The 22,224-nt window shown below is 36.9% G+C and overlaps 1 protein-coding gene across 1 annotated transcript; it reads right to left on the bottom strand.

The window, feature by feature from the left end:
- Positions 1-3,535: 3,535 nt before the first annotated feature.
- LOC145787353 (leucine-rich repeat transmembrane protein FLRT2-like) lies at positions 3,536-6,811 on the bottom strand. The gene has a single exon (XM_082599079.1). The coding sequence runs from the start codon at positions 6,780-6,782 to the stop codon at positions 4,905-4,907; it is 1,878 nt and encodes a 625-aa protein (XP_082455205.1). The 5' UTR covers positions 6,783-6,811; the 3' UTR covers positions 3,536-4,904.
- Between the last annotated feature and the right edge of the window lie 15,413 nt (positions 6,812-22,224).

Genomic DNA, 22,224 nt, shown 5'->3' with positions numbered 1-22,224 from the left:
TTAGCATAAAGCATGCAGTTTAGCAGTTCAAAATTTTCAATACAACGTTTGCAATTCATACATCACGTTTATTTCAAGAATGACATTTGTTTACGCCAGTCGCCATTCCAAGCAATAATTATCTTGAAAAAAAGGAATAGCCTACAATGTTGACTACAATAAAAACTTCGCAATTTCATTGTCAAAAACAAGTTAAAAGAAGTTTGACTGGCAAAAAAACAAGCCCAAAAACAAGCAACCGCAAACTAAAAAAAAGTACGCAAACTCGGAAAAAACAAGCCCAAACTTGCGAGAAAACCGCAAGGTTGGCAACACTGTTCTCTGGGCAAGAAGCTTTACGATAATTGCCTCTGGTAACGCCTAGAACAGGGGTTCCCAAACTGGGGTACATGTACCCCCAGGGGTACATTTCGACTTTTCAAGGGGTACATTATATTAAGTATAAGGATATTCTTTCCACAACTTCTAATCTGTCTTAAAATATTTTTTATCTTATGAAGTTGGAAAAGGAAATTGACGGCTATTTTCCAAGTTTTAGTGAAGTCGAAGTTGCATATCTTAGGAATCCTTTCACCGCGAACGCTCAGACACTGCAGGCTGGGACAGGGATGCAAGAGGAAATGATTGAACTGCAACATGATGGCTTTGCACGCGATGTGTAGGCTACTCTGAGAGAAATATAAGTGATTTTTGGTTTACGATGTGCAAGCCGTACAAAAAGATTGCGGAACCTGCTATTCATGCATTGTTGTTGTTTCCATCAACATGGTTGTGTGAGTCAACATTTTCAGTGCTGCTGGGAATCAAATCAAAAAACAGATCACAGCTCAAAATACCTGAACATGATCTTCGTTGTGCTGTTGCTAATGTTTCACCTCGTATTAATGAGCTTGTTTCTAAAAAGCAGGCTTATCCATCACATTAGCTAGGATTGCTTGGGCTTATTCAGCCGATATATTGTTTGTTTGATTGATTGTAGTGTTTGTTTAACCTTGGATTACATTATTATGAATAACTTTGTGTGCTTTGATTGGTACAAAATATCATGTATGCAGTCTTCTAATGCAGCTCTACTGTTAATTTGTTGCAATATCTAAACTTTCTAAAGCCAAAAATATGAGAAAATTTTGGGGGTACACGAGCGAATCTATAAATTGACCAAAGGGTACCGATGAACAGAAAGTTTGGGAACCCCTGGCCTAGAATATCACACGGCCAGGGCGATAGAGAAAATTGAATTGAGTCCTGTTTTTGTCATCAGTTACCATGGGGGGTGGGGGGGACAGGTTATACATGGGACTGGTATATAAGTCCCCCACCCCCCCTTGGTAACTCATGACAAAGACAGGACTCAATTCAATTTTCTCTTTCGCCCTGGCCGTGTGATGTTCTAGACGTTACCCAACTGCCAGTGGGCTATGAAATGAGAAAATCTGAGGCGCTGTTATGGTTCTAATATCGGCCTAGTAAGCAAAAGTTTATGCCAAATGTTGGCTTTACACTGTTATCCTGGCTGGATAGACTTTGGCATAAGACAGGATATGTGAGTTCTAGGTTAGACTTGACTTGACTAAAATGAATTCTGGCTTACGCTACTACAGCAGTAGGTAGCTGTAACTGAGTTTTTGGTGTTCTCTAATTTTAGCCGCATTTTTGTCCGTTTGTGTGTAAAAGCTACCTTTAATAAGTTAATAGCTGTTTATCTGCTAATAAATTTCATACAAATATTACCCTAAAAGTATTTCCAGAAAACACTATAATCCATTATTTGAGTGTAGGCTAATTTTGCAAAAATTTTCCGGGGGGACATGCCCCCGGATCCCCTCACAAAACACGGCACCCTCTAATCCCCCACGAGTTTTATTGCTTCCCTTGCTCAAACAACCAGGATACCGTACGCCACTGAATTACAAGTCTGATCTGTGCTGTAGCCTGCCCTCTTTAAAAGTCGTGAAGGAGGATTTGTGAATTTCAGCTGGTAGCCTATATTAGCTTATTTCAAAACGGTGTAGGTTCAGTTCGCTTTTTAAAACCACTTGAGATCGATTCAGATAACGACTGTGCGGAAGAAGCTTGTCACTGGATATAGCTCAACGGACAGAAAGGCACCACCCAGTATCATAGTTGCAGGATGTGCCCAAGAGCTGCATCACGTGACACGAAGACGTTATGGTCATCCTGCTGCATCTCATGCTTTACCCACTCGTCTCGACCATGTCTTGACATCGGCAGACCGGATTTATCAGTAGGCATTTGCCTAGGGCGGCAAATTATTGGGGGGGCAAAATATACAAATATATTACATTGATAATACTGTACTTGAATATAATAATTCACAACAGATATATTCAGATATTTAGCAATTAATAGATATTTTATCACATCACACACACATTTATAAACAGTGCGGCAAGTCATCGCCCCTAGAGTACTTCACGCTTGATTGGTTTTCAACAATATGTGCTGCTGAGCGCTTCTTTTATTTATCTGTCTCGCTTAGTATGGAGGACTAGGCTTTGCACAATGGTCATCAATTGCAGTGCAGAGCGATCATTCTCTATTTTGAAGCAGATCAAGAATGCACGGCGGTCTACGTTGAAGCATGATCACATAAATGATCTCACATTTTTGAGCATTAACTCAGCTTACTTATTTCTACAGACTTTGAAGAAATTATTGATTTGTTTGCAAGAGAAAAAGCCCGCTGAAAGCGATTTTAAACAATTAGTTCATTATACAATGACATTCATTGATGTATTCAAATAAACAGTGCAAATAAATTTTTTGTGAAGAGTTGAAAATATAAATCGTAGCGCATCATCGAAAAATTTTTTTTGGGGAGCAGCATTTTTCTTATCTGCCTAGGGCAGCACTTAGGCTAAATCCGGCCCTGGACATTGGACCCTGAAACTTGAGATGAGAGAGTGAGGTTAGAGTCCTGCGTAGCCCTCCCTCAATTACAACAAAATCACGCGCAAGTCATTTGTTTCTGGATCTGGCCATTTTCGGAAACGAAGGGCGAACATCAGTGCAACCTACGTGCAGAGTAGGTCATGCGATGGAAGCGGAATAAAATGGAATCTAAAATCCATTCGAGGTGGATCCATGTTCCTCTAGGTGCAACAAAGGTAAAAGCTAGAATATAATCGTAGATTTAAGAAAAGTATAAGCAGTGAGGAAAAAGCGAGTATCTTTACAAAAACAAGGGAATAAAAAGGGAGACCATCATTTTATTTATTTTTTTCGTTTTTGTAAACCACACACGTTTTTTTCCTTACCGCTTATGCTTTTTTTTAAATCTGTATGACCATGTTCTTGCTTTTACTGTAAAGCACGCGAGCCTATCTTCTTTGTGCAATATTAGTTAGATTAATGTGAAGCAGTAAGTGAAGCAGTTATACGATTGGGTGAGCAAAGTGAGCAAAAATGATTTCACATAATAAAAATGTTACGTAACCAGATTCTCTCAGGATCCTCTGACTGCTGCTCCAAAAGTAACAATACATGTAGGCTATGTTTGAACTGCACAAACAACAAAGGCAAATATTTTTATTGTTTAGAAGACAAACGTCAAGATTACGTACAAGTAGTTTACAATAAAAAAAAACAAGACGTAGCCTACTCAGTAGCCTACTGACAGTCGTATGGACGTATGGTAACATAGTTCTCGAAAACAAAGCAACATTTATTGACGGTAGAACCAGAGTTTATCTACAGTAGGTTATCTTTTAATCTGATTACCACCATCATAAAACTTTTAATCTGATTACCACCATCATAAAACTCGTCAGAACAAAAGAATGATTTATATTTGCCTTTTGCAACGTCAAACTCTGGTAAGAAGATGCTATGTTTTAATCAAGTGAAACTATGGAATCAAATACCAAAAGAAATACAAGAAAAGTTTTATAATGCTGTTAAATATAAATGTTTATTAAAGAATTTGTACTATGATCACTCCTGAAACATATCGTCTGCTTATTTCTCTGCACAGTTTTTTTTTTTATGTTGCCCTGTGTTATTCCACTGTTAATGTATTATGTAAAGTGCTGGTATTGTGCTAAATGTGTTAATGTTCTTAATTTTGGGTCTTTTGTTTAAATGTTTTGGTGGCAGCTGACTTGGTGACCTTTTGGTCTTTCGCTGCCATCCTTGTTGTGCGAATTATTTGTGTTTTTGTATATTTTTGTTTTTTTATTTTTCGCCAACAAAAAAAAAATATATTGAACTGATAAAACAGAAACTTTTTCTATTGTCAATTGATGTACCGTAGCCTATCTTGTTAGAGATACATCAACAAATAGAACAATTAACCTGTTTTTTTTTTGTAAACATTAAACAAGAAAGAAATAAAAGTATAAAGCGTTTTAAAATAAGTTGAGAAGATTGTTTAAAAGTTCTTGATAAACAAGATACGCATTCCCCAACGAAGAGAATACAATACGTTAGTTGGAGAAACAAATTCGAAAAATGGCAGATATCACAAAACTGTACATACAGCCTTCTCACAAGTCTTTTTGAGATACACTTCAGGCTACAAAACATGGGAGGGGGGGTTCTTCCTGGCTATCAGCACAAGGCTGAGCAATCACTAGTACAGCCAGCAGTTGCAATTGGCTTAGACTACCATAACGGTGTAGCTTCCACGCTAGCCATTTAGATCATCCAACCAACTATATGTTTCTCGGCAGTCAATCGCAGCAAGAATTGACAGCGGTAGAATTGCTAAGTATTGCCACAATCGGCTGCCGAGAAACATAAATTCAAAACTTCCTAGAGTTGACAAGCACCATAGTGGGACAAAATAAATTCAAAAAAGAAATTAACGAAAATACATGCACAATGGAAAGTTTAAAGAGGGATTTCGAAAAAATAATAATGCTTTGAAATACCAATATCATTTTCTATAAATATAAACCATCACTGCGTAAATTAGCAGAAACATTGTTATTTATAGGTAAAAAAGTATGTGGATTCAGATTTGTATCTGTTTTGCCAGCTGGGTATTTTAAGATGGGGTCATTATGATTAGACGCTGTTGTCTCTGTGTGTAAGGTGGCAAGCGACTCGTTATGACTATCGCTATAGCAACTGTCACTTTGACGTTTCAAATCTTCCCTTATCATCAATGTCACGTCAAATTCGGAATTTGCGTTAACCATAGGGCGCTCTCTGCCGGCCGTGTAAGGCATTGATGAAGTCGTCACAACGTGGCGTTTTGGAAGATAATGTGAAAGCAAAGAACGGTGACGACGACGTCGTCGATACCAAATCACAACAGTAATCACAATCGCAGATAGCACAACAGCTGTTGTTACTGCTGCAATAATTTCAGTCCAAGGAGGAATAGGATGATTTTGGATTGGAGTTGAATTTATAATTTCAAGTGATGTACGTACATCTTTGCACTGATCGATGCTAACTTGATCTGAGTGCTGGTATGAAGTTACAACACAAATTGCATATCGAGTATTGGGCTTGAGATTCGATATCTCCTTTGGTATACTTGGAACTAAAGCCTCTATTGTGTAGTCTTCCATCCACATGTGAGCACTCGAATGACTAGGAGTTGAAATTTCACCTTGTAGGGAGCAATCTTCACACAGCATTACTCCATACATTACTGAATACGTGACGAAAGGGGGTTCTTGCTTGGCTTTAGTATCATACTGAATGATAACTTTTGTAGATTGGATTTGATTTATTTTCACCAGATATGACGAATGCTCACATTTCAAGGCTTCTGGATCTATTGCCTCCAATGTAACGCCACTGAAGATAGGAGGAGTTGCACATTTGATCCCATTGCTGCTTCCGAGGACTGACGTGGTGAAAGTTAGCCACCGCTTGAGATACAGCAAATTGCAATCGCATCCCCACGGGTTGTTTTGAAGCTCTATTGAGAGAGATGTTGGAAGAGCATTGAAAGATCCTTTTTCAACACTTCTCAGATGATTGGACGAAAGATCCAATTTTCTCAGTTTCTCCAAGCCTTGCAAGTCTCCATAGTCAACATTGCGATGTGTATATATGTACTGCAGTTTATTAAACGACAATACTAAAATTGTTAAATTTCGAGGAAGATTGGGTGGTACGTTTTCTATAAGATTGTTTTTTAAGTTTAACGTTTTAAGCAAAGTCAGCTGGTTCAGACCAATAAGACCTGAAATTTTGTTGTTACTGAGATCTAATCTGACCAAAGATTTTAATGAAGAAAGAGCAAGCTTCGGCACTGAACTGATCTTGTTGTTGGCTAACCGGATACTTTTCAAGCTTCTAGGAAGCTCCTCAGGAAAAGACGTAAATGCGTTGTTGGAAAGAGCGAGATCTTGCAATCTAGTTGCAGCAGCAAAAGCAAGAGAACCAAGCCCTCTGTTTGTGATGTTATTAGAATCCAGTTGCAATTCTTTCAAGCTAGATAGACCGTCCATGGCATTTTTACTGATAAATTTTATTTGGTTAGACTGAAGGGATAGATATGTGAGAGTTCCTGGTAAACCGTGCGGGAACGATCTCAGTTTGTTGTCATACATGTCCAACCTTTCTAGAACCGTCAAACTTGAGAGAGCTGCTTCCAGACTAGGGCTGTTTTCCAAACGGTTTCCTTGTAGTAACAACACTTTGGTATCCTCTGGTATCCCATACGGAACCCGAATTAATGAACGTTCATTGCAAAACACGATCTTCCTCTTTTTGTCACATCGGCATCTCTGCGGACAGCACACCGTCAAGGTAACGTTGAAAACAATCACAACATACATTGCTACATACAGCACACCCATGATTTACATATACGTTTTAAAAAAGTTGATTTAACTATGTCCTGAAAAAAAAGGCCAAATAAACGGTTAAAATCACGAAATAATCGGATTCAATGTTTCGAGGTTATTGTTATTTACTCAGCGTTGATTCATAGGAGACTAAGCTGTTTAGCAAATCTCCTTCCACGCGAAACCCCTCTAGCATCAGGATACGTTAAAGTTGCATCACAACAACAACCAAAGTTGCGTTATGAAAGGCGTTTTACTTCCCCTCTCGCCAGTATGGATTCTTGATCCAATTTGACGTAAATCAATATTCCGACATGTGTGGGCGCTGACCTTCGTCCTAAAAGTTGACAATTTTAATAAAAATTTTCACCGTCAGCGAGAATCGACCAATTTTAATTCGATAGCAAAATGGTGGTGAAATTGGACGAAATGTATTTCCTCGTAAACTCCCACTGAATAAAAGTAGCCTATAAACTTTATTCTGTGGAAATAAACTCATAGACAATAAAAGATAGCTTCTATGGCTCATTATTTCAACTGCAGTTAATAAATCATTGATAATAATGTGCTTAGTTGTACTACGAAGACTACTAAATATTGGTAAAAAAAATTAAGGCCTAATGTTTTTCGGAGCGTATAGGCAAGGGGAAAACCATGTAGGCTAGACTACGGTATCCATAACTAAAGTTCTTAAATTTAAAAAAAATCAAGTTTTTTTTTATTAAAAAAAGTATATTTTTGATACACGTCAATGGTTTAGCTTTATTTTGTAAAAACGTTCTGTAGTCTAAGCCTATTGCACTTCTAAAGTTGAAACTATTCATCCTGCTACTAACAGCCAGGCCCGGATTTAGGGGGGGGCAGAGGGGGGAGTTGCCCCGGGCCCCCTGACTTTTGAAGGGCCCCCCTATGTGGAAAAAAAGATGATTTTGTGCTATTTTTTTCCTTTTGGCCTTTAAAGTTTCTGCAAAATGCTGTGCAGTACTGGACTGATGCTACTGTATACGTAGAGATAGTTTTTCGCGCCGTAGGCGCAAAAAATTTTTTGCACGGGGGCCCCCCGATCTAAAAGTGCCCCGGGCCCCCCATTAGCTAAATCCGGCCCTGCTAACAGCTGCTGTTTTTTAATACATTCCATCCATAAATCTTTCTTCATTAAACCACGCGATTCACACAGTTTCGTTACTCCCTGGTTCAACGTTATTTTCTAGCTTAATATCAGCAAGTGCTTGCAAGTGAAGTCACCTCTGCTGTAGTATAATTACAACATTTCAAAAACAATCTCAAAAATAACAAAAGTGATTGTTTTTATTAAATTTGTAGCAAATTATTTAATTTTTTATTCCCTGAACATAAATTATGAGGCAAACAATAACTTATGACGTCACACCAAGAAAGTGACGGTATCTTTCTCAGTCAGCTGCAGTTGTGTTGTTTCGATCATAACACAATAATATGTAACTTTCAGCAGTCCGACCTCAAAGAATTAGACGATTGAACAGAATTGTTTCGCAAGTGTAAACGGTGGTAGCCTACTGTTAGATAACCGCAAAGCTGTGACTTCAATTTAAAAGTAATAGATTAACAAACCCAAAATGCTGATCGATATTTTAAAAGCTTGGTATTAAAACATAATCCAAGCTGGTTTTTGTCCATTTAAAAAAATTAAAGTGGCTCCATTTGTTAGCAACCTTGAAAATAAAGCCTTTACCTATTAACTAACAGGCCTCTACTCTGGCATCGATGCAAAATTTAAAAGGTGTTTTGTTCCAAAGGCACTATGTCTGTAAGAGTGCTAGAAATGATTTATCTTTTACACGAAGCGAAAAGAAATCTTCGTAAATAACAAGGCGTTGAGTTGAAACGAAACAAAATGCCTAAATGCATTGGTTTCGAATAGCCCTGAAACGCAAGATGTCAATTTGGTTGATTTAACGTTTTACAGACGTGGGATTTGTTAAGCAAGACAGAATCGTTGATGGCTATTACAAGATGGCAGACAGAAAGATTTCCTGCCCTTGAAATGACGAAAAATGGATCAAAGAAAAACAATTAAAATTTATGAAATAATGCTTATCTTCAAAGCCACTTCATGCGGAAAAAACGTTTTGACATAATCTCCCTATGGATGCAATGGAAATCCTAATCCTAAAGACGATTTGGTTTCATGATGACACCAAATCGGGTATAGAAAAGTATTTTATTTACCAGGGAACATCGTTGAGCTGATGATGCAAGAATTTCACACAAAATTGCATAGAAACAACGTTAAATTCACAAAACGGTTGGATGAGGTTTTAAAACGCAGTGCCAACAATCTTGTAAAAACAATAGGATACCTTGTTGTGTTAGGAACCACAGTTACCCTAATACAAAGGTTTGATTTGAACTCTCCAGACAATGACCAAATTCAATTTTATTTTAATAATTGTTTTAATAACACTGCTCTGAACAAGCCATTATGAAGTTCTTGCAAACTTGAATGAAGTTTTATGACTTTTCTCATAAGGGATTTGTGGGTAAGACTGGGACAAAGGCTAAAATGCCATTGTGGTACACTGAATTATGAAAGCCGATAAAGTAATATAATCACTGCTTTTCAGATTACAGCTTAAGTACTTTTTTCTGCATATTGCTATAGGATTGTTTTAACTATAATCCTTGAAACAAGCGACCTACTTAACGCATGAAATAATAAAGATTTCCTCTTTCGATAATGGTTATTTACGTGACAACCCGGCCGTTTCAAGCAAAACAGCCAAACACCCAATACTGGCTGTTTTGAATATGGAATTGGCTGTTATTGGCTGTTTTGAATATGCAATGGGCTGTTTTGAATACTTTAGCCAATTGGGTATTTAATGACAAGCACACATAGAAATCGTTTTTGCACTCCTGATGTTACGTAGTCCGTTTCTATGATGGTACCGGTAACACTAACAGTTGACCTATTTCCGAAAAGTAATGCAAGTTTCAAGTACCTGTTATGGGCACAATTATGTTGCACCAATTTCGTCATGACTTCGATATTTGCAAACTACTACGACTATCAGCATTAACAACAATACATATTCAGTATTATTTAATTGACTCAAAATTGAAACACGCTGATCAATAACTTCAGGTGGAAATGGGGAGTTGCATTCTCATACCATTCCTAAACAAGTAAGCTAATAATTGCTGCTATACTAGGACATACTGCATAAACTGAACTCTCTGTTTTTCGTTAGCTTTTTTACACAATCATAGCTATGCCGTCATATGCTTACTATGTTTTAAACGTCGAAACAACCGCACCAGATACCTTGTCATCCCATAACCTAAACCTCATAAGCATTACTAGACACGAATACCATTATATTCGACATGATCAAAATGTATGCAAAACGCGGTGATACGACATTTGAACAAATCACAAACATAATAATTTTCGTCATTGCCTAGTCAACATAACAGAAACGCATTTACAGTTCTTATAAAAACTGACACCCAAAAGCACTCTGATGCACGCTTGAATTTTGAAAGAAGGCTGCACGCTAAGCAGAGACAACGTCATTCTATATTTAACTAATGTTGTATTGGCGTTGTTTAATCTTCTAGGATAGATGAATAACTGACAAAACAAGCAATCTGAGAAATTTAATCCACGCACAAAGAGTTGATGGTCTGCCATCTGTATACTTTTGCGAGTTTAAACTCGCTTATTTTCGAGGGTTCTCAAATAAAAAACACAGAAGCCTAAGCGACGGAAAAAAAACCGTGATGTCTATGATAACCTCAATATTGAGAAGCAGTTCTGAAGTATGTTATGAAAAAACGGCCTCAGGTTTAGGCAATCAGTCATCCAAATCACATTTGTGACGTTTTAATTGAATAGCTGTCTGCTGAGTACACAACTTTCATCACACCGCATCAAGTTCTCTTTATTGAGCAAATTCAACTACTTAAGGTCATTGCAACGTCTTTAAGGCGAAATATCTACATTAAAAAGGCATATTTAAGCCATGAGCTTCTCACAATTTCTGAATCACAATCAAACGATAGCTTCTTATTAGTTTTACATGCACTAGAGAACCTGGTGATCCACCGTAAATATTACATCAAACTATTCATCTATTTTCCACACAACCTTAAAAACTTAGGCACCAATAGATCTTATTTCCACTAGAGTGCTTGATAAAATTAGTGAATGTACAGTAGCATTGAATACCGCTGTAAAATCTTTACTGAGTGATGAAGTAGGCTACACATTGAAAAGTTTAATCTCTGCTCCGGTTTTTCGATATTATTGAAAATGAAAAGTTACACAAGAATCCCTCATTTAGGATGCAATCGAACGATTAGCTATAACAAGTAAATAAAACCAGGCAGGTGTTTTGTTTCAAATAACGGATTAGCTGGTTACTTGCTTCATTGTTTAACGTCATGCGATTTCAAAACAATGTGAGATGTGGGGCAAAAACGATACAAAATGTCCACAGGCAAACAGATGGTTGGTGGCTTGGAGCTCGCTTTGTTGGAATGCAATGTTATTGCTACATTGATTAACGTTGGATTAACTAAAGTGTAAAAACTTTGATCTTGTCGCAATGCAGCAGTTGCATCTTGTGACAAATCTAAATGCATCCAAATCTGAAGTTTTTGATTGTCCTGCAGTTGGAAAACATTTAAAAGAAAACAAAAACTGATAACAGTAGAAAACCTCAGAAAATAATCACAGGGTTGGTATGTGCGATAGTTTTTGAGAAAACAGAACAGACGTCTTTTGCAAAACTACCCAAAAAGTAACCAACATTTTTGTTCTTTTACAGCAGTCCCACAAATTTGCTAATAAACAAACCTACTCTTGCATATTTTAACCTCTGCAGACATTGAATCACTGCAAAAAGATGGGATTTTTGTGTTGTCGAAAAACGTAAGAGCATGCACATCACCTTCCACTAGATTCAGACGAAATTTAGCTTTAAGGAGAAATTCTTGTTGTCCTAATACTTCAAAATGCGAGGCTTTTTAGCTCAGTCAAGAATGAATATACCAATATTAACAATTTCAGCGATAAGTTACGTGAAAACCTATTATGTCTAACTATGAGCTGGTAATGCTATGAAATAAAATGAAAATTTTCCATTTTTTATTCCCAGTAGCCTACTGCTTTCTTTATTCCGTAGCTCTAAAATCCTATATTCCATACTGCCTTTTTTCATCGCATAACGCGAGCTAACTATGACTTCTGTCACAACAAGATGAGATTACTCAGCAAGACCTTTACATAAGTCCAAGCTTGTAATTTTTACACTAATTCTGCACTGCTTGCTAAACGATTATATAATCTCACCGACCAACTTACACAGCTCTAAGTTCAGTTTTTGACAATGTACAAGGTTTCTTTCACAACTTCTATTATCACAAGAATAACTGAACTTTTCCTACACTGATTTGGTTTGGTCTGGCCTGTTGACCCTACTCCGCATGAAGCTTTGAAAAGACTAAGAGAATAAACGTTTAATGAAACCTACTTTTTGATTCGTCACTACTGCGGTTGACTGGAAGTGACAACACCACACTCTGGGGGAAGTAAACGCCAAGTCGCCAGGAGAAATACTATGATTCAATGAAAGGCATTTTCATACGCCACAGTAGATGAAGCATGGAGCTTCCCATAAAATGAGTCAATTGTGATGGCTTAGTCACAACACAAAAGTTTTGTGGTGAAATTAGTGTCAAGAAACGCCGGACAAGTTGCTTTAAATTACGTTCTGTAAAAAAAAAGTATTTCATTTCAAATCAACTTTTTTAGGAAAGAATTTCGTTTCGGTATCAAACTACGCCAGAATTACAAAGCATAACAATCAGCCTTAAATTTAAAACGAATCCTTTTGCGACACATTTTTTGAACTGTTTGAAGGGCTTTTTAAATAAAACACCAAAATGTTTACATTACGTTTAAAAGACAAATTTTTGTTTTGATGCAAAATTCGTTTCTATTGATTTCGCATCAAACCACATTTCTTCATGAAGTATTTGGTTTCATTTCAACTTCCTTTTTGACAAAAACTTTGTTTCAACAAAAAATCTTTTCCAACACCCACTTCCGCACTTGGTACATTTAGAAAATAGAAGTGTTCGTTATGTAAAACGCCAGCCTTGCTTTGAAACTTTAACTCCACAATATATACTTTCACAATTGAAACGTAAGAAAACCTATCATACAGTTTATTCACTAAACTTTATATTCAAAGCTTGAAAACAGAAACCCCATTGTTTTATATTTTTAACAGACCTTTTTAAGGCTGTTAAGCTCAACAAAATTAAATTTTATTCCATTAAAACACTAGTAACAGCTGTAGATCTATAAAAACTGGAATAAGGAATCGAATACTTATTTCGTTAATCGCAAACGATTTCTTTCCTAAGCTAATTTACAAAGGCGGGTCGAAGCCTCGCTGACATTGTTTAGTAAACCTCCTGTTACAAAAAGTGGTGTCACCACACACTCTTTCTCAAACTAAAACAAAGCAGCATTCACGTGATATTCGATTGAGAAACTTGGGAATAAATCGCTCGAATTGCAGTGAAAGAATTCCTCAATTGCTTTGATGTCTGTTTAAGTACAAGGCATATTGTGTTCTCAGAAGTGTTTATGTTGTTAATTGCTCTGATCTCCAATTTTTAACTAAACCGTTGACATACCAGGGTGAAAATTTATTGTTCCATTATGTTCCAACTATCGGGGTAGATTGGAGCTTGGCAGCAAGATACGAAAGAAAATATACCGCCATTTTTCGGCAAGCAAATCAATGAAATTTCATGAGATAAGCAGTATAGCTTAAATTCCTACCAGAAAATGGACTTTTGAGTTTAAAGGAAAGAAAATTCTGCTACCCTAGCAATTTTCGAAACCTTTCATCAAGCTCCCACCCTGGAAAGAACAGAGTGGTATTGATAAACAGAGGCCACTGCGGCGTCGGAAGAATATGAAACCCATGCAAAGGTACAATTGTAGACTAGAAAATCAGACGATGAAACACATCCTCATCAACTGCCCCTTTGGCCTTCCTTGTGTCGACGACGACTCACTGTAAGAAACATTAACAACAATGCTCTCATTTGAGTTAATATCAAACGCCTCTGGAACTGCTCTTTTCAACACAATTTTTACATTAAAACATCCCTTTTGGGCCATGATAAAGCGACAATAGTTGGGAACATATAACTTCAATAAACATCAAACTTTACTAAAAATGTCATTTAAACTTTCAATGCAAGAATGAAGAACTATTTTTGTTGCATCTGCAAATATACTTTTTCAGTTTTCACAAAGAAGCAACGCAAAAGTTATTTCCACATAGTTAAACTTAGGAACAATAAAATTTATCTTTTGTGGAAACTTTGCTGTGGGGCAATATGTATTTTTTGAAAGTTAAAAAAAGGCAATAAACGCAACGTTCTGACCTCAAACTGCGTTTGTTTGGCGAGTTTACTTTCCCAGAGTTCACAAAACGATGTAATATAAGCCAACCAAAAATCTCAGCCGTTAGCGCATCAAAGTAGGCCGTCCGACACGAGGCATTGTTTGTTGCCAAAATTGAAGGTACAATACAAAAGCGCGCGACAACGCCATCCCAATCAACGTTTTCAAGAATGGAACAAAACATTAAACCCTTTCTGGATGTTTATGCTAAAACAAACCACTCATCATGTCATAGCTGATTGACTTGCTGCATTCTCAATGGCCTCCACTAAACCCGGAATCTGGTGAAATGCTGATAAAAATCGCTAATTTAAGGAATTGTCACAAACCATTGAGTGAGGGCTTTTCTACATTAGCTTATTTTTTATATCATGAAAAGATCTTAGTTACAGAATGCTGTCAACCGGAATTTGTTTCTTGACAGCCAAAGCTTTCATTTTTATGCTTCATTACAAAAACAGCACTTTAACTGTATGCAATGTCCGCGAACTAATCTACAAGTTCAGAATCAGAGTTAGCGTCTTCATTTGAACATTAATGACTAAGCCGATTTATTGTTTTGTTATTTAACGTTCACTGCCGCTAAATATATAAACTGCGCTTCATGAAGATTTCTATTCTGTTTTTCTAAATAAGAAATTTTATTGCTACCTCTTCGAAGAAATTGCTTTTTAAAAATGACCAGGCAAACCGCACAACGTCGGTCGCAGTTGCATTTTCCTTACAATCAGCAAAATTGTCTTTCAGAGCCAGCCTCAGGAAACAACCTGTAGCTAATTGTAATTTGAGACGTTCACAAACATTGTGCTTTTTGACGCGAGATTGAATGGCATGTAGCCGTGTCCCGATAAAAACTCCCACCTTGCTTCACAACAAAGCAGCAACTACAAAACCTGTAATCAGACCGCAGCGCTTTTCAAACGTGTCAAACTTAACCCGTTGAATAAATGTTTATGATAATTAATTTTGAAATTTATATTTTGTTGCTATGAAGCTCTAGTTTATGAATTGTTTCATGAAACCTAAATCAGTTTGCGGAATGTTTACACTGCTTACATTCGATAATAAGTGTCCATCGTGGATAATAATCAAAAGCAGGATAAAACCTGATTGAGGTTAGTCGGCAGTCATTGAACATTTGAACAACCTAAGCGAGAATCTTTGTAGTCTCACTTGCTATTGCAGGAATATAGTTTCCACCTCCGCATTATCTACTTCACAATGTAGATACTAACGACCTGTTTTAGCCGATGTGATGTTCCGACGCGTTTGCACTAACTTTCGGAATGCAGTTCCCTAGCCATGTGATGTGACAAATGAATGATGCAACGAATGGTAATAACACCAGAAATACTTCCATTCTAAAACTTAGCCTACGGTACCTGGAAGCACGAAAGACGGCGGGTTTATCTTTTTCAAGAGTCATTATTTCTGTAGGCCTATCAATATTTTTACTGAAAATATATAAAAGCACGTGCTTTATTGTCCTGAACTGTACAGCACAATAAAGAGTAAATGAATTCAGAATAACCGACTTATTGGCCAAAGACGTCTAGCGACATCTATGTCATTGTGAAATTGTCTGATCGTAAACACTAGATGAAAAAACAGAGCATGTTTTATAGTCATACTTTCCACTTTGATTGGCTGAATCAAACTTGAGCAGGTCGTTCGTTCGACACATCAGCAGAGTCTGTGTTCGAAACTCAATCGGAATATTCTTTACGAAACTAAAATTTAAAAAAAAGTTGGTAGAAGAAGTGCGGTTATTATTGAGTGTTTTTGGACGGAAAAAAACCTCTTCTGAAGAATTAACCTGGAATTGTAAACTCTTATTCGCAACTGCTTTGGACCATCGATGTAGTTTTAATTTGTTATCACTGTAATGGGGGTTCTGACAGCCGAGCAGTTCAGAAGGACACCAGTTTTACCTGTAGGCCATACTATTTCATTAGGTTAGTAACGAATCCAGGGTGGCACTTGGTCATGTGCCCCCTAAAAAAAGAAAATCTGCATGTAATTGTTCTTGTTCTTCGCTTTCGCAAAATTTTATCGCTCGTTTTGCTCACATTTCATCACTCTGATCGGCAATATAGAGCACTTGTATTTTCAGCAGTGGAAATGCGGAGTAGAAATTCTCGCACAACAGGGAAAGTAATGCAACATTCCCAAGTAAATACTTTTTTCACTCGACCATTTTACAACTATATTCCAGTGTTAATAAAGGGATGAGGTGATACTTGCCTTGTATACTACAGAGAAATGTAAGAAACCTCGGAAGAGTTTTCAAAATTTTACTGAAAGACTACCATACACCACACAATGAGATTGTTTCGTGGTCATAAAAAATGGTTTGAATTCGTGATTGCATTAAAACCGTGTTTTTAGAGAGCAAAATAAGATTTTTAGGGGCGATTGCTCCATTCTCCCTCCCGTAGTTACATCCCTGACTTCAATAAATTCAAATAAAACTTTAAAAAAACAGAAGCACTTGTTACGAGGAAAAAATCAGCCATAGTCACGAGTTGTTTGGTTGTCAAAGAACAAAAACTAACAATGCCTGAATTCCTTCTGTTATTTCTTTTCAAAAATTTCTCGGTATCTTTGTCATTGGCACAGATTTCTTTTTGTCGCTCAGAGCGGCGACAGATTGTTTGTTTGTAAACTGCAGTGATTGATGTTTGTGTCCGAATGCCCGATGATATCACCGTTTAAAATTCATTGTTTATCACACAAATTAACTGCTACCTTTCCGCTATTCACACCTGGTGTGACAAAAAGAAAAAAAAGTGAAATTAAAATTCTTCATGCAACATCAAAATAACGTGAAACTTTTTTTGTTATTGTTCAAGCTTAAAGACTACTTTCTAATGTTGTCTGTAAATTAGAAGTGGACTCAGACCATGAAAATCAATTTGTTTCGCTGAGTTTCGTGCATGGTTGTCATACCTCGATACGCACTTCCTTGAAAATGTTATGTGGATGGTTAAAACTCTTTGTCAATCTGAACAAAAAGTACGCAAGCAGAAAATGAGAAAAATGCAGAAAAGAAAACTCACAGTTCAGCAAACTTTTCTAAAGCTGAACAGTGTTTTACTTTCAATGCTTAAACTGAAATCGAAAGAATTACAAACAAATATCACAATTTTTATTTTTGAAAAATGAAAACATCTTAGCCTTCGAAGTAGCCTGATGCCCGCACCATGTGTTCACTGTTTAGTACTTTTATTTTAAACTCTGTGGACTATATTTTGTTCTGATGGAATGATGATATTTAAGTCATAATCAAAACGGCTGCGATACAGAAGCAGCCGTTGTTGACCAAGGTTGCACGCCTTTATCGCATTTAGCCTAAGTATTGGACAGAGCTGCCCCAAACTGATTTTAGGAATTTGCTTTGCTTGCAAGTCTCATCAAGGACGTTTTATAGCTCTTATTAGAAAATTAAATAAACATTCTTAGACTATGCTCCAGACAATGATCGAAATGATGAAAAAGACATAAGAAATTATCACCATGATATTTATTTTCTCAAACAACAAATCATGCCCAGAAATCAGAAAAGATGTTACATCTGCGCGGCCGTAGTATCACCACATCAGTGAAATCACCGTTTTGTGTATTGATGTAACGAGATTATTTTTGCGATGTGATAAACAAGCGATTCAAAGGTGACCATTTCGGTTTATTTTTCCTGTTACTAGATACACTGCTTTCTAAACCCAGCACAAAACCAACACACGAAACGCACAGATTTATTTTTTGTGTCTATTTTTGCTGTTACTGTATGTATTGAATTAACGTTGAAGGATATTTTTAAAATCGACTGCTTTTTTACACATCTGCATCCAGCCACGTAAACAACAATGGCAGATACTGTAAATAAATATGGTGCAAAGTTAAAATGATCGTATTTCTGGAGCAACTGACTGTCCCCTTTTTATGAGTGAATTGTAAATCAGTTTGCCAAATCGGTTTTGTCAAAACATTTACCTTTTCTGTGGTAAATGCATTGCGTGATGAAGGCATAGAAGATATTTGGCTTCGTCGTGGCACGAACATGTGAAACTGAGAGAGCACGCCAAGTTTATTTTGATCTTACCTAGAGCACGAGACTGTCCTGACAAGACACTTAATCGTACGGTAAGCTATAGCCTACTTGAAGGTGCATACGAAAGTTGGGTTCTTTTCTGTTTTTGTCCACTCAATCTAAGTTTTCTCTTACCAGAGATTAGCCTGGATAAAAAAAAAAAAACACCACTATAGGTTTAATAATTCTAATTTAATACAAAAACAAACCGAGTTAAACTTTACATGTCTTCATCTCCATGGACTTTTGGACCAGAAAGTTAATTGGGCTGCTATCGGTAGGCTACAGCAAAAGCAACAGTCGAAAAATTCTTAGCTTCACGAAAATGACCAGGGCAACTTGAGGTTGTACACCTGGCAATAGAAGTTGCCAACAGACTTAAAAACTACTCCGCTTGGAAACCACTCTCTGAGCAATAATAGTGTTCATTTTGCGCCCATTGCGACAACATACAGTAGCCTACACTACGATCACAGATGCAACACCACAGGCAGCTGGAAGCAGCGAAGGTCAATGTAGTCCTCGAATCATCCGCCACGTTATGTTGTATGCTATACAATGATCGTACCGATACACAGCTGGTGCTCTGGAGCGGTACCGAACTGCTCCTTTCTTGAGCGTCGTACTAGCGCTTGCACTACACGGCTACGCAGCCGGATCAGAACTTAAATGATTAGTAAAACTAGCAAAGAAATACTTCGTTACAATATTCCTAGATTTTTGTGCATATTTTGTGTTGGGGCAAATATAAAATAATAATCCAACTGCATGTATTAAACTAATGTAGACTACGGCTATAGAAAGTAGTTTTAAATATTCTTGAACTTATTCGAACGCTATTTGCTTTGCAAAATCCTATTTAACCTTTTGTGATTGCATTATATGCAACAGTTACTATTGCGTCAGATGTAGTTAAATAATTAAACTTTTGAACTTGTTGTCACTCTTTTTGCATGGCCCTACTCAAAGCGTGTAGTGCCTGAGGTGGTTATAAATTATATTTTAACGTGTTTATAGCTAGATAAGAATCAATCGCAGATTAACTGACTGAAAATTTGGTTTGTTTTTAGTTAATGTGTTACATCGCTTATTTTTGTTACGGTGATTGGCCACACAAGCTGGCGCTTTAACATTCAGATTTTTTCGTTTTTGCAAGGGAAGCAACTACTGGAAATCAGACATCTATTTTTGTTTAGTGCGTCGTTTAATTTCATAATACATTATCAAAAATGTCTTTCGACCCCTTTCTGAAGGAAAAAGATATCATGAATTCTAATGACACAGAGCAAGGCTGCCCTTTCAATTGTTACGCCCTATCTAAGACTATTTTGCAAGTAAATGTCGCTGATTTAAAGATTAAATTTAAACTTGTTTTCCTTACTTAACGGTTGTCACGTAATTTTCGGATATAAAATTGATGTTATCTGATGTTGTACGTTGAGTGATAATAATATTAGCAACATCAGTTGACCACTGCTGAGTTCCTCTTGTATAACGACAAGTCACATATAGTATTCGTTGAACAAATACCGGCTGGTTTTATGTAAACGTTTTGTAGGCTATCAACACCTATACAAACTAGAAAACGTGTATATGTTTTATACGTGACATTTGTGCTTGGACTGTGAGGTTTTATATTGAAAGGTAACCGGGAAATATGAAATAGCACGTATGAGTAAATACCGGAAAAGGGATGACTATTGTCCATTTCGCTTAGAAAATGACAAGTTGCAAACCGTAACTGACTGGATTCTTCATGTTGTTCATTTGAAAGGCATATGTTGATTAACTTGCGGCATCTTTGACAAAACATATTAATCGCACCATGCAATATTCTTTAACACCAAAAGGAATAGTTCACTCAGATTAAAACCGCAGGGGAAGGACACGTCAGAAGATTTTTCTAGTTAAAGTTTTCCTGTTGATTTCAGATGTTGAACTTGACACAAAAGTTGTATGGTAGTCTCAGATGTTAGTTTTGCACACAAGCATCCACCATTAGGATCATAAAATTCTGATGTAAATTGATAAATTATTTATAAAAGTTTACTGATCTTGTACAGAAGCCTGACACTTTTTGATGCAATGTTTGTATAATAACCAGTTGTTGTAGTCTTTATATCGTTATACGATATTCCAACAACAAAATAACAATCTCTGTGACACAATTACATCTTTTGGTTGTGTTTTTATTTATATTACCGGTGAAGCTGCAAAACATATATTAGAAAAAACGTAAAATAAAAAAATTCCTTGGGTGTGCATTCACTTGAGACATATCCAAATTGACTCAAAACTTCGATCGTTATTTAAAGAATTTAAGTAACTTCTGGTTAAGAAACTTGTAGATTGCGGCTTGTAAGATTCATCCGATGTAATTTTATATTCACGTGGTGTGGTTCCGCATGAATAATTTAATTATATTTTATGCGTTCAAATCGTCTCCACCTCTATGCTCAGGTAAAATAGCTGGTTTGAAACGCAGTTTTCCTTTTCTTCTTTTTCATCAGCTGAACTTGACTTGCTGTTAAATCTGTTCAAAAATCAGACAACGCGTCTTTCTTTTGTCTCCAACAACTTCACTTTATGACGCAGCGTCTGTCCGTCTTGCAAATAATTTAGCTTTGAAATGAAAGTTTGATGAGGGTTTGTGGTCACGATGGGTCTAATATTGCTGTGGGGCGCCGGGCATTAATTTATTAAAAAAACCTGTGGCTAAAACTTGATCAATATGAATTGTTTTAATAGGTTCGGTGACTTTTTTTTTTATATGTGTATATAAATCGATATTCTGTAGCCGTTTTTGTTCTCTGTCATGACGTAAACAACAAGGCCAATGCGATAAGGCTTCCGAGGAAAAAAGTATTTGACGTTCTAATATCAGGTGTCAAAGTACGCCATAATGAAAACCATTATAAGGTGTGATTATTTGCAGTGGAGAAGGGCTAAATGCTGACCAAGTCTGATGTAGGCTAAGAACGAAATCATGTTTATGGTTGGTTGTGATGCTTTTAGATTTAGTTCATGAGATGGAAAGAATGTTTGTCTGCATGTCCACATTCATACTTGCCATTAAGTGCGTTGCCACTTTCAGGTATGCCTTTTACTGTTTTGCCCAAAGACACAACGGCGTGGTCTTGAACGGTGTCGAACCGGTGTTCTTTTGAGTTTTGAGCATCGAACCGTTGGTCTCATCCAGGGATTCATAGCCTACTATGAATCCCTGCTCTCATCACTCGGCTAATATGGCGACAACGACTCGGTCTATACGCTTTCATTTTATATCAATGATACAATGGACATAGCCAAGGCATGCGCTTTTTAATTCGCCGCAGTGTCTGCAGCTCTTCTTACAAGAAATTATAGCATCAATTTCAGTTTTTAAATGTTTATGATGGCAGGGAATTGAACCCAGGTCTTGCAGACACAGGAGCAGGAAACTAACCATTTAGCCATCAAACTGGTTTGGTGCAATGTAATCCAGCTGAAGAACTTGTCAATCAAATATAAAATAATAACCTCAGGCAATCCTGACGTCATTGCGCAAGTCCTTTTTGCTGCGGGGTTAACAATTGTGCAACACCTCAAGGGGAAGTTTCTTGTAATGGAAGAAAACCTGAGGGACTTGGTTAAGTGGAAAATAGTGGAGATTAATTACAAAATAAACGAGTTTTAATTAAACAGGCTTGGATACTTTTGTCAAAATATTAAGGGCTGGAAAGTACGAGAGCTGCATTGTATAAGTGTTTGCGTGACAGAAACCCAACACCAGTAATTGAAAGAAAAAATAAGTCATTGCTTCACTCGCGACGGTCGCTATAATACAATGCATAGAGAGAGGACAGGTCTTGTTAATTACTAGCCTACAATGCAAGGTTTGAGTAGAGTTGGAC

The sequence above is a fragment of the Aplidium turbinatum genome, chromosome 18 (assembly GCF_918807975.1).
Source record: "Aplidium turbinatum chromosome 18, kaAplTurb1.1, whole genome shotgun sequence".
Taxonomy (NCBI): domain Eukaryota; kingdom Metazoa; phylum Chordata; class Ascidiacea; order Aplousobranchia; family Polyclinidae; genus Aplidium; species Aplidium turbinatum.
Note: the sequence above shows the minus strand (reverse complement) of the source record. Positions and strands in the feature narration are given on the sequence as shown.